Source organism: Mustela lutreola, chromosome 10 (assembly GCF_030435805.1).
Source record: "Mustela lutreola isolate mMusLut2 chromosome 10, mMusLut2.pri, whole genome shotgun sequence".
NCBI lineage: Eukaryota > Metazoa > Chordata > Mammalia > Carnivora > Mustelidae > Mustela > Mustela lutreola.
This window is the reverse complement of record NC_081299.1, coordinates 17,312,047-17,332,250: the sequence shown is the minus strand read 5'-3', so window position 1 is coordinate 17,332,250 and position 20,204 is coordinate 17,312,047. Positions and strand designations below refer to the sequence as shown.

Here is a 20,204-nt window from a genome sequence, read left to right as displayed (position 1 = left end):
AATGATTCTTAATCTGTGGTCTGGTTAGGGTCCCTAGGACCCTTTCAAGGGGTCAAAACTATAATAAATATTATTTGCTTTTTCATGGGTAGTCTCTCACAAATATAGAGCAGAGCTTCCCAGAGGCTCCATGACGTGTGATGAAGGATAGTGGAATGTGAGTTTGTGTGTTATTACGACCTAAAACTTTCTCCATTTTAAATTCTAGTTCAGTAAGTATTGAAATGCCAATTGAATATTACCCCCACCTTAAAAGACCACCAGAGACGTGAGTCAAAGCCAATCAGCAAGGGTCGTTTATTGCAGGTTCGAACCTGGACCTCTGCGGCGCTCGTTGCTGATAACACCGAGAGGTCCAGAGCTGGGTCGGTGCAGGATTTTTATAGACAGATACAAACAAGTTTCGGGTGGGGCTGAGCTTATTGATTGATAGTTTGAACACAATTGGGAGTCTCCTGGTGGAATGTTACATTCCTGCTATCAAGCATCCCTGTTGATGAGATTTAGGTTTAAAAGAAATTTAACTTTATTTACTTTTCCTTCTACCTCCGCCTCCTTCCGTTTCTCATGGAGGGGAGGGTGACATTAGGGCTATTGATAAGGTAACTTCTTTGTAGTAAATCTCAAGGATATTTGCAAACCAGGGGAGACTCCTACCTTGCAGGACTGTGATCTCTGCAAGTTAACTATTTATCGTTTTATGGCAGTCAGGAGTGCCTGAGGAATGCTACACATATGGAGGGGAGCCGGTGAAGGGGGGGGGGGAGGTGCAAGGCGCCAGCTTTTGCTTTGCCCTCAGCCAGCCTCCTGCTCCTTCAGTATTAACAGCTGTAACCCACATAAGCAGAACTCTTTGGCGTCTTCCATAATTTGTAAAAGCGTTAAGAGGTTCTGAGACCCAAACTTTGGAAGGACCGTTTGCAATATAGGCCGTTGGCAACAAAGAACAGGTGTGGATGACTATGGAAACTAAAATGGGAGGTCTGGGTTCCAATCGAAAGATTGAGAGCGGCCTTTAATCAGAAGGAAATAGGATGGACAGGTGGAGAAAATGACCGAGTAGGGTTTGAGCGCGGGCAGCCCCCGCACAGGTTCTCAGGTAATGCTTCCACGATGTGCACAAAGCCCCGAGGAGGCAGGCCCACCCCTCGGCAAGGACACACGCCTCCTTTCCTTTCACACTCAGTACCAGAGGCTGCAAATTCTTCCCTCGCTGGTCAGCGATCTAAAAAAAAGCCAGGGCCTAACTTGGCCGAGACAGGAAATCATATGGCGGTCTCTAATATTTAAAACTCTGGGTAGCAATAAGTGTAAAAGTTCGTCGGAAGGGTTAAAACGTCTGCTTCCTGTCTTGGATGGGCAGCAAGGGGAATACCCGGGCAAGGCAGAAAAGGGCGGGAAAATAAAGCACTAAAGAAAGAAAGCGCGGGCTTGGGGGAGGGGAAGAGGCCGCGCAAAAAGCCAATGAATGGGAACGAGGCTGCGGCACGTAGACCCCCGCCGCCCGCCTGCGCAGGCGCACGCCCGGCGATCTCGCGGGAAAGAACCGTTGCCGGTCTCGGCGTTGAGCCCCGCTCGGCGGGGGTGGAGGCGGGAGTGAAGTCTCGCGAGAAGAGGAGGTTTCCTAGCGGAGCCCTCTGGCTGAGAGTGTCTGACGATCCGCCGCCGCATCCGCGGACGGTTTATTGAGCCCGTTAGTGCCCCTGCCGAGGGAGACTCCCATCGCCGTCATGTCCCGCTACCTGCGCCCCCCCAACACGTCTCTGTTCGTAAGGAATGTGGCCGACGACACCAGGTGTGTACAGAGGAGGGACCCTGGGCCTACCCGGGGAGGCCGCAGGCTCTTGGGGAGGACCCGTGCGGCGGCGGCGGCGGCAGGGCGCTGGGCCGGGGGAGGGGAAAGCGAAGATGGCGGGTTCCGCGCGGGCTTTCGGGCCCCAGCTAGGCCGCGGCGCCGGCTCAACCGCCGCGGGGGAGCGAGGGCGGCTACCCTGGTCCTCCCAGGCCGCCGCGGGGCACGCGGGCCGCGTGGCTGGGCTTCGGCCCCCCTCCCCCTCCGCACTTCAGAGCCCCTTCCTCCCCGTTTCCTCTCGGCACGTCCAGCCCCCGCCGCGGCCGAACATCCATTCCCCATTGATTTGAAGTTCACGTTCTTTGGGGTACACGCCCCCTCGCCCCAGGGGTTTTATGTTTGGGGTTTTTTTGTTTTTTTGGCTAAAGAATTGCAAGGAAATAACGGGATCGGGAGATGGGCGTGTATGGCGAAGCATTTGCAACCCTTTTTGTTGTTGTTGTGCTATAGTTCTGATTTTTGAAACGTTGGAGATGTTTGGAGAGAAGGAATGTCAAAAATTGGTAGATAAAATTGTTCCAGTTAGAAGGTGCGAAGTAGTTCCTCTCATTTCCCGGAAATAACTGGTCGCCCTTTGAGAAATGAGTCTTAGGGAGTCTCTACCATTCGGATGTTAATAAGCTAAATTGGATTAATCCAGACCGTGTCTTTGTTCTCACCAATTGTCTTAATTGCTTGTAGTTGCCGTCAGAATTTCTTGGAAGAGATCATATCACTAGAAGAGACGTTATGTTTCACACAATCACTCTAACCCCCGTACAGTCAGATTTATTTTGGTAGCCTTGTGCGATTTACATTTTACCGTCCTAACTTCTAAGTAGGAAAGTAATTCGTGTTCTAGCATCTAGAAAAATTTTCCCTTGTTGTTTTGACCTTCCATTTAAGGAATTATATATATATGTGACTTCTGTTTTTCAAATCTTTATCTACCTCCTACTAGGTGCCTAAACCTGTAGCTAAAATTTTAGGATAAAAGTGCTTGGTATTCAGAGTACTAATGTTGATTTGATCCTGTAAAAGTAAAACATTAGTATATGCAACCTAATACTACTATGCCTTTTATGAAAAATTAAAGGTGTGATTAGAAACTAGATAAATTTGTGATCAAATTTCTTTAGATGTCTTTAACTGTTGTTAATGTAAAGTAATAGATTTTATTACAAACTGCATTATCTTCCAAAAATCTTGGATCTTAGCATTCCTTTTTCGAAAAGATAGGTTACCTGGTTATTTCTCCTGTGCTCTGAAAGTTGGCTCTTGATGTTGAGATTTAGAAAGCTTGTCTGTTTCTGGTCACCCAGGGATACAGCACATTCCCTGTCATTAATTGACAGATTACAGAAAGTTACCTGTTTCTTACAAAGAAATTTTTTTAAAGAAGTGAACGTAAAAATTGGGGTGTTTTTTTTTTTTTATGATGTTTTAGGTCCGAAGATTTACGACGAGAATTTGGTCGTTATGGTCCTATAGTTGATGTGTATGTTCCACTTGATTTCTACACGCGCCGTCCAAGAGGATTTGCTTATGTTCAATATCCTTTCTTCAGATGGCTGATTAGTGAGGGGTGTTGAAGTTTGAAATTCAAGTTTATGTAAGAGGTAACATCTAAAAAGTAGTTTACTTTTGTCCTCTAATGTTTAATGTCTTCAAATTTTTGAAAATTAATTGACTCACACATTGCTCTTAACTATTTCTTAAAGTTAATCCAAAAATAGTAAAATACTTAAATTCCCATTCATGATGCTGAAACTCAAATCAATGATGATAAAATGTGATTTAAATTTGAATACACTCTCGTTGCTACCACCTTTAATGTAAGTCAAATTAAAAGTTAATATGTTCTTGTGCTTAGCAATTAAAGTTTGGTGTTGTCTGTTAATTTGAATCACTTGATCAAAAACAAATTGTATAACAATGAGGTAAACTTCTTTAATATTGTCCCCTAATTTGCTGTCCTCTGTTGTTACCTCAGAGAATGTAAAGCTGTACAGTTATGGCGACCCCAAAGAGAAAGCATGAAAGAACCTTTAGAGTAGAGTTCAACACTTAAGGCAAGTAGACAAGCCAAAGACCTCTTAAGGATCAGGCTTGAAGAGAAGGGAGAGTTTGGGAAAAGAAAAATTAAAGAAAAGCTGGAAGAAGGACAAGCCTAATGGGAGACAAAGCCTCGCTTTATCTACAAAAGGGGGAAAAGGTTGTTTTTCAAAGTTAAAGATAAAGCCATCTGTCATATTTGGCCAAGCATCTCATGACAAGTCCTTCTGACAAGCACTTAAAGAGTTAAAGGTCAAGATGAAGTTGAATGATGGCCAAGATTAAAGGAGTCATACCTGATGTATCCTACAGAATAACTATTTTCCTTTTTATTTATTTATTTATTTTTTAATGTTTTGTAAGCAGTTAATTTTCAAAACTATTCTGGTTTGGTCTAGTGACAAAACCTGTAAGTTGATTTATGTGGGCCTTTGATGTTGTGATTGTGGTCTTGTATAAATGCACTCTCTCAGCTTGTCAAGTTAAAGTGTACCAGGATATTATGTTGTTAAGCTTAAACCCGGCATATTTCTGTTTCGGACCAGATGGTCAGATCCAATGGTAGAAGGCAGTGCTCTTTGGAATAGCATGAGGTTCTGGGGTCAAGCCGACTCCCTAGAGCCATGCTTAACGGGGAGAGAGGTGCTAGCACTGGGAACTATCTAGAAACAATCTCTGGTGGTCTTGTAAGGTCAAATCCACTGGACATAACTACCTGTTTATAGATTTTAAAGTGGCTGTGGGTGGGGGGGTGTACACATACTCCAGACTTCTAAACTTAGCTCTGTGAAGCCTGCTGGTCCCTGCACTGCTTTAGCACATACCCTCAGTTAGCACTGAGTGGATTGCAGAAGGCCTTATCCTTTGTATGGGTGCCTAATCAGGATCTACAGAAAGTCAATCCCTGACCCAGAGTTTTAGGTGACATTACTTATTCAGTGAGACAGCAAAGGTTTGGGCTGTGGGCATCCGGCAAGGAAAAATTGTTACTGATTAAATTCAGTGGGTCTCTTGAAACTTAAGAGGGGTCCTAGTGAGATCTAGGGGAAATGTTGAAAGCTGCTACTTCAGCAAAGGTAATGATAAGGACAGTTGGGGGAATTGGTTGCAAAGCTCTGTTACAGAGAGGATAAGAGCTATATTTGGCTTGCTTTTTTTTTTTTTTTAAAGTGATGCTTTCTGGCTTACAATGTTGACCTGATTTTACCTGGTTTGGGGTGGCCTGGGAATCAAGATCAACAGTAGTTTGACTCAAGAATATGTAGTACTTGGGCCAGAGGAGAGTTGTCATCTAAAGGAGAATCATATACTTCTTATACAGTCTTTCCATGGTCTTAAAATAGTTGAAAGTGAGTAGGTCTCAGGATTTTGCAAAGATACCGAGTACAAATTTCTCTATAACTAGCATCCAAGTGATACTTGACCCTATTCCTAGTTAACCTTCTCTTAATACATATAGTAGAACTTTGCCCTAATTCGTCCAGCCTAGGTCTGTTTTTGAGGGTAGATCCAGAGAATGAGTTAATCTCAATAATTTTTAACATCTTTTGATTTTAATCCTCTAAAAAGTAAATTATATTCTGTCTTCTGGCATAGTAAGTAGTATACCATTAAGTGAACTTTTAATATTTTAAAGCCCATCTACATTAACCTTGAGGGGTGTTCAGTTTACAGCACTCAAGGTTCTAAACTCCCCATCAGCCTTTGCCTTTTCATATTGGAAAAAACGCCCCAATGATGTAGGACTTGGGGAAACCTGTCTTTCATTAACATATACGTAGTAGCTTCAGGAAGAGAGAGCTGGGAACTTGCTATTGTCCTTAATTCCTTTCAAAACAAAAAATAAGAAATCTGGTGAGGCAGACCTTTTAATACCTGGAATAAACCGTGGTATCAGTCTTGAAGAAAGTGTGTCTCTTTGAGGGTGTTTTTTAATCAGCTCAAGATCTGTACTCTTGTCTCCCAAATTTGAGAAAAAAAATGGACAAGTTGCAAGAGTGATTTTTAGGATAGAATTAAAATCTACACTCAAACTTAATCCCTTTTCAAAGCTTTTATATCAGCCACTGCTCTGAATATTTGCTTGGCTTCATCAGAATGGTGGTTTTAGGAGAGGAGCTGAATTTGGGCAGAATTAACTTTGTAAAGCCTAGAGTTCTCATAGTTAATTGCTGACAGTGAGGGAAGAGGGCGGGCAAGACAACCGCCTCTCCAATCAAAAACCAGTACCAGTAGTTCCTCTGTCAGATTTATAAATGTTATCTTGAAATTCTCAAGTTGAAAACCAGTGCCAGACCCACTTCTTTGCAGGGAGCTGTATGTTTAGTACATATGGTTAAGACTTTCCAGTCCAGGAATCTTTAGAAATGGTCTGTTATTTCTTGACCGCATGCTTTTATAGTCTATGCATGGGTGTAATATGCTTTTGGTATAGTGATATCTTCAGTATTTAATGCTTGATTCTGTTTTGATACCCACAAGTGGATAGCATACTAGTCTTCCCGTATGGTATAAGGAAGACAGCTACATGAAATAGTAGTGTCAGAGCAGAGAGAAACAGCAAAATAAACTTGAAGTTCATGTTTTATCACTTGTAAGGTAAGGTATATTCTGCTTGCTTACACAAGAACTATTGGCATTTTTTTTTCCTTTGAAACAAAAATATGAAAAAGTTTTGGTTTTTCAGAAATTTTTGTTTTAGTATACAACAGAACTGACATTTATTTTTCTTTTTTGCTTCTGTAAAACTTGAAACTCAGGAAGAAAACTTTTGATAGGATTACTTGGTAGTTCAGCTATAACCAATCTTATTTTAATAACTTTATAATATGTAATCACACGTGTTTTCACATGTATACTGTAGGAAATCACAAGTGCTTTAATGCTATGAAGTGTCTATAGCTGAATCAACCAACCTGAGTAGGTGAGGTCTGGATGATTTTCTAGAATAATGAGAGACTGAATTGTTCCAGACCTACCATCCAAACGTTCATTTGTTATCAAAGTATGCAAAACTTCCCAAGCCCCTTAACATTTAGCACATTTGAGGATGTCCGTGATGCCGAAGACGCTTTACATAATTTGGACAGAAAATGGATTTGCGGACGCCAAATTGAAATACAGTTTGCACAGGGGGATCGGAAGAGTAAGTACTCTTATGCTTAATACATGTTTATATATAGTATGTCATTTTTAAACAGTGCATTAATACCTCTTTTTGGAAGTATTCACAATTTGTCTATCTGTTCAAAATCTAGAAAGAGTTCTCACATACTTTGCAGAAAGTTAGAGTGCCTGAAATGTGTTTGGACTTACAAGAATGTGGATTTATACAGTCTGCTGTACCATGTTTTTAATAATTGGGGGTGGAATTAAAAGGGAAATAATTTGGAAACTCTTGGGTCTATTCAGCCATTTCTCTTCATAAAGATCTTCAAGTTATAATTGGGTATTTGACTGCTTGACTCTGGAAATGAACAGATAAAATTAACCTGAGAAAGATTACAGGCTAAACCTAGAATTGGTTTTATATTAGTCTGTGGTTTTTATTATGTGGGTAAACACCAGGTGTTAGCCACATACTAATGATGCGGGAGAATAGGCTTTAGAGTCTGGTAGGCCGGGGCTCAACCATTTTGTTACCTTGGGCAAGATACTAAAAGATAGAGATGAAAATAGCTGCTGGAGAGAGGAGGAACATGGAAGTTGACACTAGCTGCCAGTAATTCTCTGGTTCTTGGGTGTTTGCTGTGGTATTTATATAAACACACAAACTTGCAGTATCACTTCATAGACTTGAATAAGATAACAGGAATTCAGGACTGTCCAGGGATGCAGGTATGTCTGAGGCATCCAATAAGTGCTCTTTTCCACTTTTATTGTGATCTCTCAGAACCTTTTAACCATATAGCTCTGCATTTTAATACTAAAATACTGTTCCTAGGCCACCAATAAGTGTTTTGTCATTGTTAATTATGTTCCTAATAAATGAAAACCACACAGAATAATTCCAAATTAGCATATGGCTCAGTGTCATGTTTTAATTTGGAAATCTTAAAAATGTGAATTTTTTTAATGTTGAAATAATTGGCATATTTTTGGACAACAAGCTAAGCTAGATGGTGAAAAAGTCTCTGACAAAAAATAGTTGGGAAGGTAATTGAGAGTATCATTTTTAACAGAAAACAATATTCTGATAGACACCCTAAAAAACAAATGCCCTTTCTAAGACTAACAGTCACAATTGATCTTGACACAATTCGGGGGTGTAAGGGAAGACAGAAATTTTTCCTGTAATTTAAAGACTTAGAATACTAGGTTTTAATGTCTCTAAATATTTGTTCTATGTATATCATTAGCTCCAAATCAAATGAAAGCCAAGGAAGGGAGGAATGTGTACAGCTCTTCACGCTATGATGATTATGACAGATACAGACGTTCTAGAAGCCGGAGTTATGAAAGAAGAAGATCAAGAAGCCGGTCCTTTGATTACAACTATAGAAGATCTTATAGTCCTAGAAAGTAAGTGTGATGTGTAGTACAGTAATCTGTCAGAAAAGATAAATGTTTGTTAGCATTTAATTTTATCTTTCTGTACACTTTAATTATATACATTGTATGCTTCATTGAAACTAAAAATATTTTAGTGATTCATTTAAAAAGTTTTATGGCTCACTTTTTTTAATTAGAAACTTTAGAAGACTGTAAATAGACATTTGTCACTGTTTGCTCTTTCTGATGTACTTTTTAGCAGTAGACCGGCTGGAAGACCACGGCGTAGCAGAAGCCATTCCGACAATGATAGGTAAATAACTTTGCTTTGAAAAAGACTTCTATGTTTTTCAATTTCAGAGTGAACTTTTGCTCTAAAAATAACAAATTTGATTAATATAGAATCTAATTTTTACTCTAATTGTATCTCTCCTCTGTTTTGAAAGATTCAAACACCGAAATCGATCTTTTTCAAGATCTAAATCCAATTCAAGATCACGGTCCAAGTCCCAGCCCAAGAAAGAAATGAAGGCTAAATCACGTTCTAGGTCTGCATCTCACACCAAAACTAGAGGCACCTCTAAAACAGATTCCAAAACACATTATAAGTCTGGCTCAAGATATGAAAAGGAATCAAGGAAAAAAGAACCACCTAGATCCAAATCTCAGTCAAGATCACAATCTAGGTCTAGGTCAAAATCTAGATCAAGGTCTTGGACTAGTCCTAAGTCCAGTGGCCACTGATAGTATAAACCTTGATATTTTTAGGCATGTATCATTCATTTACTCATAGTTTGGTTTACTTAAATTATCAGGAATACAATGTTGCAATGATGCTTAAAAAACACTTGTCAGTTTTCCCTGTACCAGGCAAATGGTTATAATTAAAATGATATGCTGTTGAGAAGCCACTCTTAAGAGTCCAGTTTGTTTAATGTTACGGGCAGCTACCAATTTGTGGTGTCTCTGTATATTTTTGTAAAGATTCTCATTTTTTATGCTTGAAGTATTGGTGGAAAGATGTTGGTTGACCATAATTTGCAACATTGTCTTATTAAAAATAAACTTTCATAACCATATTTGGTAGAACTGTTAACCTAGAAATGTAGCTTGCTAATAAGATAGAATGATACAAAAGTGAAGTTGTAGCCACAGTACAACACTGACTGATCAGACACATGTAGGTTCAGGGTGGACCTTTTTGTCTTGTTAAGATGTCTAGGCCCGTGATAATAGTTAATTTATGACAGAGCGTGGAATAGTTCTTTTGTTAACCCCACTGTCTTGGGGAATGATGCCAACTGGGTTAAGTAGCATTTGGGGGAAGATTGAGTTTTTAACTGAAACATGGAGCCTTCACTGCTTTTTTCTGGTTTCTGTGAAGATTTGAAACATATAAACATCAGAAGAACTCACCTTAAAATTTAAGCAGGTCAATAATGGCAGAAATAATTTTAAGGGAAAAAAATGCTCTCAAGTAGTTCCTCTCAACTTCAAGGAGCATTGTTGGTGATACTGCTTAGTTTTCTTAACTGCTGTTAAAAAGCAGCAATAAATTGTTTCAGAGTAGATTTTGTTCATGCATATGCGTAGTGTAAACTGAATTTTGATGCTTATAGCACTTGGTCTGTGCATTTGTATCAAAATTTGCCTCCCACTTTATGAAGAGACTTGTTCTTCACACATCAGCTAATTTCAGGTGAGGCAAGTTGAAAGAGAACACTCCCATTCTAGGTGATCTGTGGTGCCATGAAATTTAAAATATTTTGGAAAAAGAATTAAAGAGTCCCATCTCTGAGTTTGATTTTCAATGTAGTACCTGACTAAAAAAGAAAACAAGACCCTAATCGTTTATAATTTCTAGCGTTTCTCTGAGAGATCGTTTGGGGGGGCAATAAGAGGGACTTGTCCAATCTCATTTCAGAATAAAAGCTAGCATCTTTAAAAATTTTAGATTGCTTGCTTGCAGGTATAAGTAAGAAATATTGTGGAGAAACGATTCCTTTTAGAGGATTACTTTTTTCCAATTTTGGTTTTAGTAATATAGGCCTTGCCTGTAAAGAACAAAAAAGATGGTTTTTAAATACTGTTTGTGGAATGTGTTTAAAGGATTGATTCTAGAACCTTTGTATATTTGATAGTATTTCTAACTTTCATTTCTTTACTGTTTGCAGTTAATGTTCATGTTCTGCTATGCAATCATTTATATGCACGTTTCTTTAATTTTTTAGATTTTCCTGGATGTATAGTTTAAACAACAAAAAGTCTATTTAAAACTGTAGCAGTAGTTTGCAGTTCTAGCAAAGAGGAAAGTTGTGGGGTTAAACTTTGTATTTTCTTTCTTATAGAAGCTTCTAAAAAGGTATTTTTATATGTTCTTTTTAACAAATATTGTGTACAACCTTTAAAACATCAATGTTTGGATCAAAACAAGACCCAGCTTATTTTCTGCTTGCTGTAAATTAAGCAAACATGCTATAATAAAAACAAAATGAAGGAAATAATGATTAACTGGAATTATTATAGTTTTGGATGAGATTCTAAAATAACAATGGAAACAATTCTTTGTAGATTTAGGAATATTTTTAATCAGTGTTGCACTAGGCACAACTTTTCTTTGGAAATGATAGAACTTGCCAGAAAGGTACATCTTTTATATACTACTTTAAAATTCCTTATGTGATGTCAGAGTTGTTTCATGATTGCTTATTAAGCCCCTTGGGGTTAAATAACATAGAAATTACTGGTAGAATTAAGATAAGTATTAAAATGAAATTTGAGTCCGCTAATTGTAAATTTATATTTTCATTATTGGATGGACCGGTAATTCTGCTCTTCCCGTCCTAAACAAGATGAATTGGGCCTTTTAGTTATGGCTTGATTTAAAATACTTTTGAATTGAATGTCAGTGAGCAGTTTAATATACTGATAACCACTTCGGGGAACTGGTTTAGGTATTTTATGGTTTGAATTCTAGCTGCTTTATAATGACAACAGTTATAGCTGATAGTTAGTATTTATGATGTGCCAGACACAGTCCTAAAATTTAATGCGTTAACTCATTTACTTTTCACAAAACCCTAGGAGAGAGATACTTTGGTTTACCCCATATCATAGGTGAGGAAATTGAGGCATAAAGAAAAGGCTATAAAGGCAGATCTAAAATTTGAGCTCAGGCCTGGTCCTTACTGATTTGTTTTTAATGGACTGTGTTTTGATGAAAGTATACTGAGGAGAGAGCCCATTGAAATTGCTCTCAGTCTTTGTGTTAGAAACAGAAGGCCTGATGATTTCATTTTTATACTTATGTCACTTAATATGACTCACCTTATTTTTTTTGAGAACTTTATAGTTATTTCTAAAGTGACATACCTAACCACTTCGAAAGGACTAAATTATAGTTGAACCATGATAGTTAGGATCCTATTCATACTTGATGAGGATCCTTGCACAGTGCTTTAATTTTGGGCTACATAGTTCACAGCTGTGGATATCTGCTATGTGTCTGGCACTGTTGTCAGTATTAGAGCAGATCATATGAAGACTCAAGTGAAGACTGACACTTCACCTCTCTTTTACTTAAGATCTCTGCATTTTGTTTTGTTTTGTTTTGAAGCCAAGTAAGCAAGAAGAAAAATGACAGATAATGCTTCAGTGAGAAAGGAAAGGTGCTACATAGAGTATGAGCTGTTAAGTTTACAACCCAGGGAAAAAGACCTGGGAACTATTGTACTATTCTCTTGAAAATTTGGCCCAGTAAGCTGCTACATCCAGTTCAACTAACAAAATCCTGTATACCACAGAGAAGAATAAAGAAAACCAAACTGACAAACATCCTTCTTTTATTTAAGACCAAACTGCAGCTGGAATACCCAGTACAGTTCTGCTTACTACACTTCAAGAAAGATCTGAGAAAGCGGAAAAAGAACCAAAGAAGGGCAGTTCAAGCGACCAAAGGGTGGGTGGAAGGTGCTGCAGTATGAATACTGTACGAATATTTTGACTCTGGTCTGAAAAGATAAAAGAATGTTATCGAAACTACATGGAATAATTGAAGTCCCTTCAAGTTTGAAAGTAAGCATTTTAGGACAAATAAAAGGAAATTCAACTTTGTACTTGTGGAAAACTAATCCCTAAATCTGAATAGGTTTATATTGATTCATGGGTAACAGGTCCGTAATAAATTACTGGAAACTAGGATGTCTGAATATCAAGGAAGACAGCCATAGTCTCTTACAGTGCCTCTATTGGTCTGTCTCAAACTGAATTGGGTGAGAAAGGGTATGGTCCAATATAAACTTTTTCTTGGTTATCTCTTAAAGTCAGTTTCATTTTTGCTATTGGCAAATCTTACCGTTGTTTATTCCAGTGCCAGTGTTTTTCTGCTTAATGATTTGCTTTGTTGGCATCTGAGTTTATTTACTTGTATGCCATGTGCAGTTTACATCTTCCTTACACTCTCCCAGATAAATTCCGATTATAATACTTGACATCTAGCTAAGAGGGTCCATCTCTTCTCACCTCGGTCCTAAGTCAGTATATTCAGCAAACATTTATTTACTGAGCCCTTAACTGTGGGCAAAAATTGTACTGGGTAATTGGGGAGAAAATTCACTTACTGAATAAATGTCTACTGAGCACAATCTAGTGAATCATTACAGTGTGACCTCATTGTTTGAGGCGTATTCATAACTCTTTTACACCATTCGTATCTTAATGTAATTATAAAACCCAGAATACTATCAAAGATAATTTTTGTGGTTATCTGCCATTTAAAAGTATCCAGTATTTGTTTGCATCCCATTAATACAAATAATGAAAAAATGTTTTAATCTGTAATAAACTGATTTATTGTGCAGTGACTGTAATATACTAGAGTCATATTAAATTGTTAACTCTGCCTCCTCAAACACATTAGGAAATAATCCCCAAAATAAGTATTTAACTTTGCAATAGATATAAAGGAGACTCTGGGTGCTATAATTAGATTATTTTGAGGCAGACAGAGAGCTGTTATCCCAGCTGATTTAGTATGTTCTGTAATTGAGAAAATGTTCACCAGATTATACTTTTTAGTGATTTACATGTACATTTTATAGGGGACATGTTCTGTGTATAGTGAATAAATAACTTTTATAGTATCACAAAAATGTTTTGGATTCCTTAGTTCCTTATTAGGATATGAAGTTTGTTTATATGTTGATTCTTCCATCACTCACATTTGATTTTTGTCAAATTTCTGCCGCATATTTTAAGCCTTTTATGTAAAGTTATTCATCTAAAAATATGGAAGTGTTTAAGCCATTTATAAAAATTTTTGAAAATATTGCAGAATACACATAACTGGGAAATAAGAAAGGGGAGGTATTTTTACCCCCATTTGGTTAAAAAAGTGTTTTCAAACTTGCTTAACATCACACAGCAATTAAGTGGCAGATCCCAGGTTATTCATGGTTTTTTCATTTGATGGTTCCTCTTTACTGTTTTGTGCCCCCGCCCTTTTTTTTTTTTTTTTTTTTTTTTTTTTTGTAATGGGAAGTTTTTTATAACAAAAGTAATATAATGGAATATAGAGTTCACATGTAAGGAAGAATTAATAGAATAATGAAAAAAGATATAGTATCAAAAAGTATTTTGTTTGTAATCTTTCTGGATGAAAAAGAGGTTAAATACAACATGAGATGACACAGCTATTGTGACTCAGGCTCTCTATCCTGGCTTTCCAAATTTCAATCTTGTATTGGTTTTTGACCATATTCTTGTTTACAAAATCCTGAGATACTTTGAAAAAGGGAGGCTATGACTTAAGACAGCACAGTGACAGCTGAGGAATATCTTAACAGCATTTCTACCAGGAGGTCAGAGCTTTTTAGGAGTAAACTGCTCTCGTTGATAAATGAAGTAAGCAGCCTATTTGTTGTCTGTCATTCAACTACTGACATCTGTTAAGATGCAATAGGAAAGTTTCCTTCTCCAGGTTTCTTTTTCCTCTGCCCACCCCCCCCCCCAACAGTGTTGGTTATGTTTATTGCATTGTGTTTATGTATTCCTAACAGTTGTTTCACCCTATTGAAGTCGGGACTCTATTTGGAATAAAAAGCAAGGCATGTAAATTCCTTTCATTGATAACTGACAGAGTAGTTTGTAATGAAGTAAAAAAGCCTTTGTGTCTAGTATTTTGTAGATCCCATCTCTTTGAATGCTAGAGTGAAATAAACTGGTCTAGGAGCCAAAAATTTTGGGGTTTTTTTTGTTTTGTTTTTTTTGTTTTGTTTTGTTTTTCCTTAGGTTTAGCTCTGCCTTCCATGTTTATGGCTGGGTAGGCTTTCTTCATTTGTGTAAGAGACTTTAGAGATGTTCTCTTCCTCCTGTTTTACAGAGTAACTGCCAATGAGAATGCAATTAAAGAAACTAGAAAACTTAATCCAAACCCTTTGTGCTTGCTTTGGGGAAGAATAGAACTTAACCAGAAATTAAGTGTAAGAATAGGTGATGTACCCAGACTCCCATCATACTCTACACTGCCATCAAAAAGATAATGACAAAATTCTAGCACTGACTATAGGCTCATGCTGCGGCTGATGCCTTCAGCCTTAAAGGATAGAAGGCTGATGCCTTCAGCCTTAAAGGATAGAGGTTCCCTTTAATAACTTTATGGTTCTCTCAAGTTAAGTAGTTTGGGAAAATCCTGTAGATTAACCAAAACTATTAGTTCTTGAGGAATGAGATCTGATAATTATCCTTAGCTATTGAAAACTTTATGGTTAGGTAAAAGCCTTTGGTACTCCATCCTCAAGTCTGAAGACTGGCCGTGTGAGTCAATCCCAGACCAAAAACCTCATACATAAGAAGTCCAAAACTAACATGCCTGGGCTGCAAACTATTAAATCCAGTGAAATCCCAGTGCAGTTAAGTAATATAACAATCCTTGGCATTGTTCGTAGACTTTACACTGGGAATGGAACAGGAAGAAAAATGAAGACTCCGATTTTTATTTTCTCCAAATTAGTTACCTCCTGATTTGCATGATAAAGTAATGGCCTTGCCCTGGGGTTCACCTATTGAACTAGTTGAAGCTACCCCTCTCACTTAGCAAATGTGGCTCTTGTGATGCCTTCCCCCACGCCCCAAAGATCCCTGGTGTAAATTATGCTTTTATATATAGCAGACAAATTGCAAGGGTCTTACAACTTGGGAGGAACTTTTGTTTTCTATAAATCTCAATCACCTTAGAATGTAGAAGAAGAGAGGCAGGTAATTAGTCCTGCTGTATTTGACTTGATGAATCAGAAGCTTAGTTTCCATGAAGTATTCTGTGGCCTTTTACAGTTAAATCTGCTGGGGATGGGCAGGTCATAATACAGTGTATCAGTCAGCACATTGGTTGCCTCTTAAAAACCAAATGTCCTTCCATTTTTCAGTTGGGTTAATTTATGTGCATTCTAAGAGTAAATGTTAAAGATAGTCATAACAATTTTTTATGAAATACAATTTAGCCATTGGGGGGGAAGAAGCAACTTTATTTTTTAATTTCATGCTAAATTCACATATGTACATTAAGTACTATGTAAACTTGAATTTAAGTTAGCATTATTTGACTTGCGCAGTATCACCTCATCTCAGTTCATTGGAGAACTACAGCTTGGCCCTTCTGCTTTAAAAGGTCAAAAAGTTGCCAAATTGGAATAGGGCACTTAAAATCAAATTTTAAATTGACTCTCCCACACACGTTTGTAATTTACTGTGTTAGCTGTTATATTTAGGTAAAACATGTTATCAAGGTTATTATGCAAGAAATTACATCTTTTGCATAAATGGTCCCCTGGGTTGCACTTAGACTAGTAACAAAAAATATATATACTGACAAACACTACACTATATTTGTTATAGATTACAAAAGTTACTGAAAGCCAGAATGAATCTTTAAAGTTGGAGGGACCCTTTAATAGTTAATCTTTGGGCTTAAGGAAGAAAAAATTAAACAGTCCCATACTGCATTTCACATCTCTTAAAAATAGGAAGTGTTTTAGCAGCTTAAAACCTTTACAGTTATATAAAACTTATTACACTAGGATTTACTTTGAAATATAGTTTACAACCAGATCAATTATACATACACTGGCACTTTAGCACAAGGGCAAACTTTAAAAACAAATTATTTTGGACCTTTAAAATCAGGCCATAGTATAAAAACAGTCCATGGTCTTACATTCAGCAAATTCATACTAAAATATTCTATTTTTGTAGGATAAATGCCAACAAAACTTTACATATGCTACAAGTTTATTACATATATTTACATGGCTCTTTCCTAGGTACTTAAAACTTTCACATTATATAGCTCCCCACTTTTAAGTTTTATAGGGAATGATTTTGAGACCAGATCACTGTCAGAACAGCTTATGCAGTGCTATAGTATAAAAATGTATTCTGAAAGCTGCTCAGTAACCACCAAATACTGTTTCTGTAAAAACGGGTTTTGGTGCATTAGTTAGCAGACCTACTGCATGAAAGAAATGGCCACTGGGTATATGGTCTCATTCTAAATTGGAAAGCCTCTAGTGCCCTTTCCACATTCACCAGCATACAGTTCACTAAAATCCAACTATTCGCTAAAAAAATTCACATTTTTTGGCAGTGCATCAGGTTGTTGGCATATTACTGGTTTGGATGTTTATAGGACTTCAAACTGTCAAATACTCAACTACCTTTCAATCCTTACATGTATTTTAACTTGGGTGCTCATAAGCAGATTGACTAGCTTTCAACAAGTAAATCTGATCCATGAACGATAACTCTTAGTTATTTCTGCCCAACAAACAAGAAAAGTTGATTACCATTCCCCAAATCTAAATTTGACAGGTTTAAGAGTTACACAGTTGAAAACACCATATCAATGTATAATTATCAATAATTTAGTTAATTTTTAAGTTGCACTGATACTACCATTACTTCACAGTGCACATAACATGTAAAATAGGTAAGATGAAGTCTAATTATATTTTCTACATTAGCAGTTTTACAAATAGATTAATTCCCTAGTGAATTTGGCCTGAAACAATGGACAACTACCCTGAAATATAACTAAATTTAAACATTAGTATTTTATCTTATTTTATACCTGCACTTTAAGTAAGGTTTTAAGTTGAAATGTCATTATCTCCTTATCAGAAGGATTAAAGGAGACTGGAACCCAGTGGCTTGGTGGTTTAGGAAGAACACTTGGTGATGGTGGCTCACTAAACTTGGCTCCAGCATAGTTTTGATTAGTTTGAGACTTAAAAAGTAAGCTAGGACTTGATAAGCTAGAGTTCCAGTTTTGATTATTTGGAAAATTTTTGTTCTTCCCCCCATTTTGCATGGCCTGCCGTGCAGCTGCTGATGAGGTGTAAGTATGTCCTCTTTCTTTTTTCTTATGAACAATCTTCATTTGGGAATTCTGATCCTTGGTCTTCTGTCTATTAAGCTGTTGCTGGTTCTTACTAACGTTTCTTGATTGAGGGGCTGGAATGTTGTACCTCTCTCCGCCACCCATCTTCAGCTTCTTTGTCACCTATAAGTAAATGGAAATAAAATACTTAGCAAAATTCCAGTAAGAGAAGTTCAAAAATTTAGGAAAGTTCTGTAGCCCCAACTTGTAACTCCAGAAATCATTTTGGAAAGACTCAAAACTGCTATCCAACTGCTTTAATAACTTCACCGGATGTTCACACTTAATTATGTGCATAGCCTTTATTACCTTCTTAAGAAAGCTTATCTGCAAATGTGAATAATCACGTGAAAAAGACAATTGGTTAAGATCAAAAGGATAAGACATCCTTGTAAACTTATAAAAATAATTTTATACCTTTCAGTCTGTTTTTCGGATTGCAGGATTTCGACTACCTGTCCCCTTCCTTGCTGCCAAGCCCAGGATAATAGATGTTGCTTTCTGCTGGATCCTTTCCTTTGTCTCAATACAGAAGTTTTCATGGGCCAATCTGCTGAGTTCAGCCTAGGAGCTGAGGCCAACATCTGAGTCTCCTCAGCACACAAGTTTGAGAGAAGTCCTACCTAGAAAAGAAAAGATTACTTCATTACTTCAATTCAAAAAACAAGGGGAAAGTGATCGCTTCTATTTACTACGTATGGAAATACAGTTAAGAATGGCTACTTCCTGAACTAATAAGATGGAAAATAATCTGGTAACTGTCGTCTTTAAGAACTCTTCTCGGCCTTGCGATCCAGGAATTGGGGACGGGGGTGGGGGGGTGTGGAGACAGGAGTCCCAAGTGCCACAACAAGGTGTGTTTTTTCCCCCCGGGGGAAGTTTTCAAAGTCTCACACGGATTTTGTCACTAAAACGTTCAAACCGGGGAACCATTAGCTTTTACAGCCATCCCAAGAAACGGGCTAAAAATCAGTTTTCTAAAGAGACGTTTTAAAAATCTTTTTCGAAATTTCCCATCTTGCGACACAGCACGTATCCTTTTTCGAAAAGCCTCCTCTCCCAACACGTCTACGTCATAAAAAGTGTCTCCTTTAGTTATGAACTCTCAACTCCTCCCCATTTTGGAAGTTTTCACAGGCCATAACCTAAGCCGATTTTCATCTAATATACCCAAGAATTCCTCTACAGTGAGCATTATACATCCGGGGTTTCATTTACTATCCCAAGAAATCATTTACCAAACAAATACGCCCTCTTTGTGGAAGGGTTAAGGGCCTTGCACACTTATTTTAACAGCCCCTGAGTCATTCACCGCGCGAGCCCAGAAAGTTCGGGTCTTCCGACGGGGCCTGGCTTCCGAAAAGCCCACTGTTCTCGAGCCCGGCTGGGGTGCTCCCCGGCTCCCCGCGCCCGACGCGGTTTCCGGGATCTCGCCTCCCCTCGCCTCCTTCCCCCAACAATGGGGAGTGCGGCCGCCAACATGGCCGCTCCCGCGGCGCCGCTGCCACTCACCGACTTCAAACTCGGATGGCGGCGGCTCCTGCTCGGCGTCGAAGCCCCCCTCCCTTTCCAGGGAGAGACGAGGCACGGAACGAACAAAGCCCACGGGCACCGAGGAGCTAGCTGCTGACCACCTCTGTGCCCCGACCCGACCTCCTCCTTCCGCCTCTACCGACAAAATGGAGGTGGCGACGAGCGCCGAAGCGGGGCCGGGAGGCCCGGCGGCCAATCAACAGCGGCCGACGCGCCGCCTGGCCAATGATAGGCGCGCCACCGCCTGTTGCTGGGGCCGGCGGGGGCGAGGGAGGCGAGCTTATGGCCCAAGGTTTGAAATCCTCCCCGAGAGGAGCATGTCGGGAACAACTGCTGCGGTCGTGCCCACGGCCAGCCGGTCCCCGGACGCGCCGGCCACGCTGCCCCCGGCCCCGCTGGGTGCGGCGGCGCCCGCGACCCCCCGGGCCCGTCTTGCCCACGCGCGCTCGGCGCCTGGGAAGGGGCGTCAGCCCGGGCGCTCGGCGCGCGGGTCCTGCGGCACCGAGAGACCCTGACTGGTCCCCAGCCCCCCCGGGGGCTTTACCCAAGCGGCCTCGGTTCCCGACTTGGGTTCGCTGGGCCGCGTGACCAGTTTTTAAAGCCGAAAGATGTGCGCCAAAGTTGCCTCCCGAGGCCTGGCCTCTGCGCACTTTGCTCCGGACGCTCCTCTCATCATCCTCGGTCGCGAGAACTTCATTGCAACCCCCAAAGCTCGCGGTTCCCTCTGGTGTCCCCGACCCCAGCCCCAAAACTTCCCGAAGAGGCCTCCCCCTGTGAAGGCGTTTCCCACACATGCGCGGATCAAGTCAGTCAGTGCCCCCTGTGTGTGTGTGTCCCCATGGGTCCTTAACTTCAGTGAGAGCC

At 39.4% G+C, this 20,204-nt stretch overlaps 2 protein-coding genes across 9 annotated transcripts; one reads left to right on the top strand and one right to left on the bottom strand.

Annotated features, from left to right (window-relative positions):
• Positions 1-1,577: 1,577 nt before the first annotated feature.
• Positions 1,578-14,801, top strand: SRSF10 (serine and arginine rich splicing factor 10). 8 transcript variants are annotated; one of them, XM_059135027.1, is made up of 6 exons: positions 1,578-1,795; positions 3,279-3,385; positions 6,930-7,031; positions 8,245-8,407; positions 8,640-8,690; positions 8,824-10,881. In XM_059135027.1, exons 1-6 carry the CDS (start codon positions 1,731-1,733, stop codon positions 9,119-9,121), a joined length of 786 nt encoding a protein of 261 aa, XP_058991010.1. In that variant the 5' UTR covers positions 1,578-1,730; the 3' UTR covers positions 9,122-10,881. The 8 variants fall into 8 exon arrangements, with proteins under 8 accessions (XP_058991010.1, XP_058991014.1, XP_058991009.1 ...); XM_059135031.1 differs by lacking the exon at positions 8,824-10,881 and adding an exon at positions 11,994-12,222 and having other exon boundaries at positions 1,581-1,795; XM_059135026.1 differs by having other exon boundaries at positions 1,581-1,795; positions 8,637-8,690.
• A 1,075-nt stretch (positions 14,802-15,876) lies between these two features.
• On the bottom strand, positions 15,877-19,504 carry PNRC2 (proline rich nuclear receptor coactivator 2). The gene is made up of 3 exons (XM_059135035.1): positions 19,320-19,504; positions 18,225-18,430; positions 15,877-17,930 (listed from the first exon to the last, which is right to left on the bottom strand). The coding sequence occupies exon 3, from the start codon at positions 17,910-17,912 to the stop codon at positions 17,493-17,495; it is 420 nt and encodes a 139-aa protein (XP_058991018.1). The 5' UTR covers positions 17,913-17,930; positions 18,225-18,430; positions 19,320-19,504; the 3' UTR covers positions 15,877-17,492.
• Positions 19,505-20,204: the final 700 nt, after the last annotated feature.

What these genes read in the sequence shown, in the direction of transcription:
- SRSF10 (XM_059135026.1), top strand. Translation starts at nt 1,731, where the DNA reads ATGTCCCGCTACCTGCGCCCCCCCAACACGTCTCTGTTCGTAAGGAAT. An exon ending in AATGTGGCCGACGACACCAG is followed by an intron (nt 1,796 to 3,278) that starts GTGTGTACAGAG and finishes ATGATGTTTTAG; the next exon opens with GTCCGAAGATTTACGACGAG. An exon ending in AGGATTTGCTTATGTTCAAT is followed by an intron (nt 3,386 to 6,929) that starts ATCCTTTCTTCA and finishes CATTTAGCACAT; the next exon opens with TTGAGGATGTCCGTGATGCC.
- PNRC2 (XM_059135035.1), bottom strand. Translation starts at nt 17,912, where the DNA reads ATGGGTGGCGGAGAGAGGTACAACATTCCAGCCCCTCAATCAAGAAAC.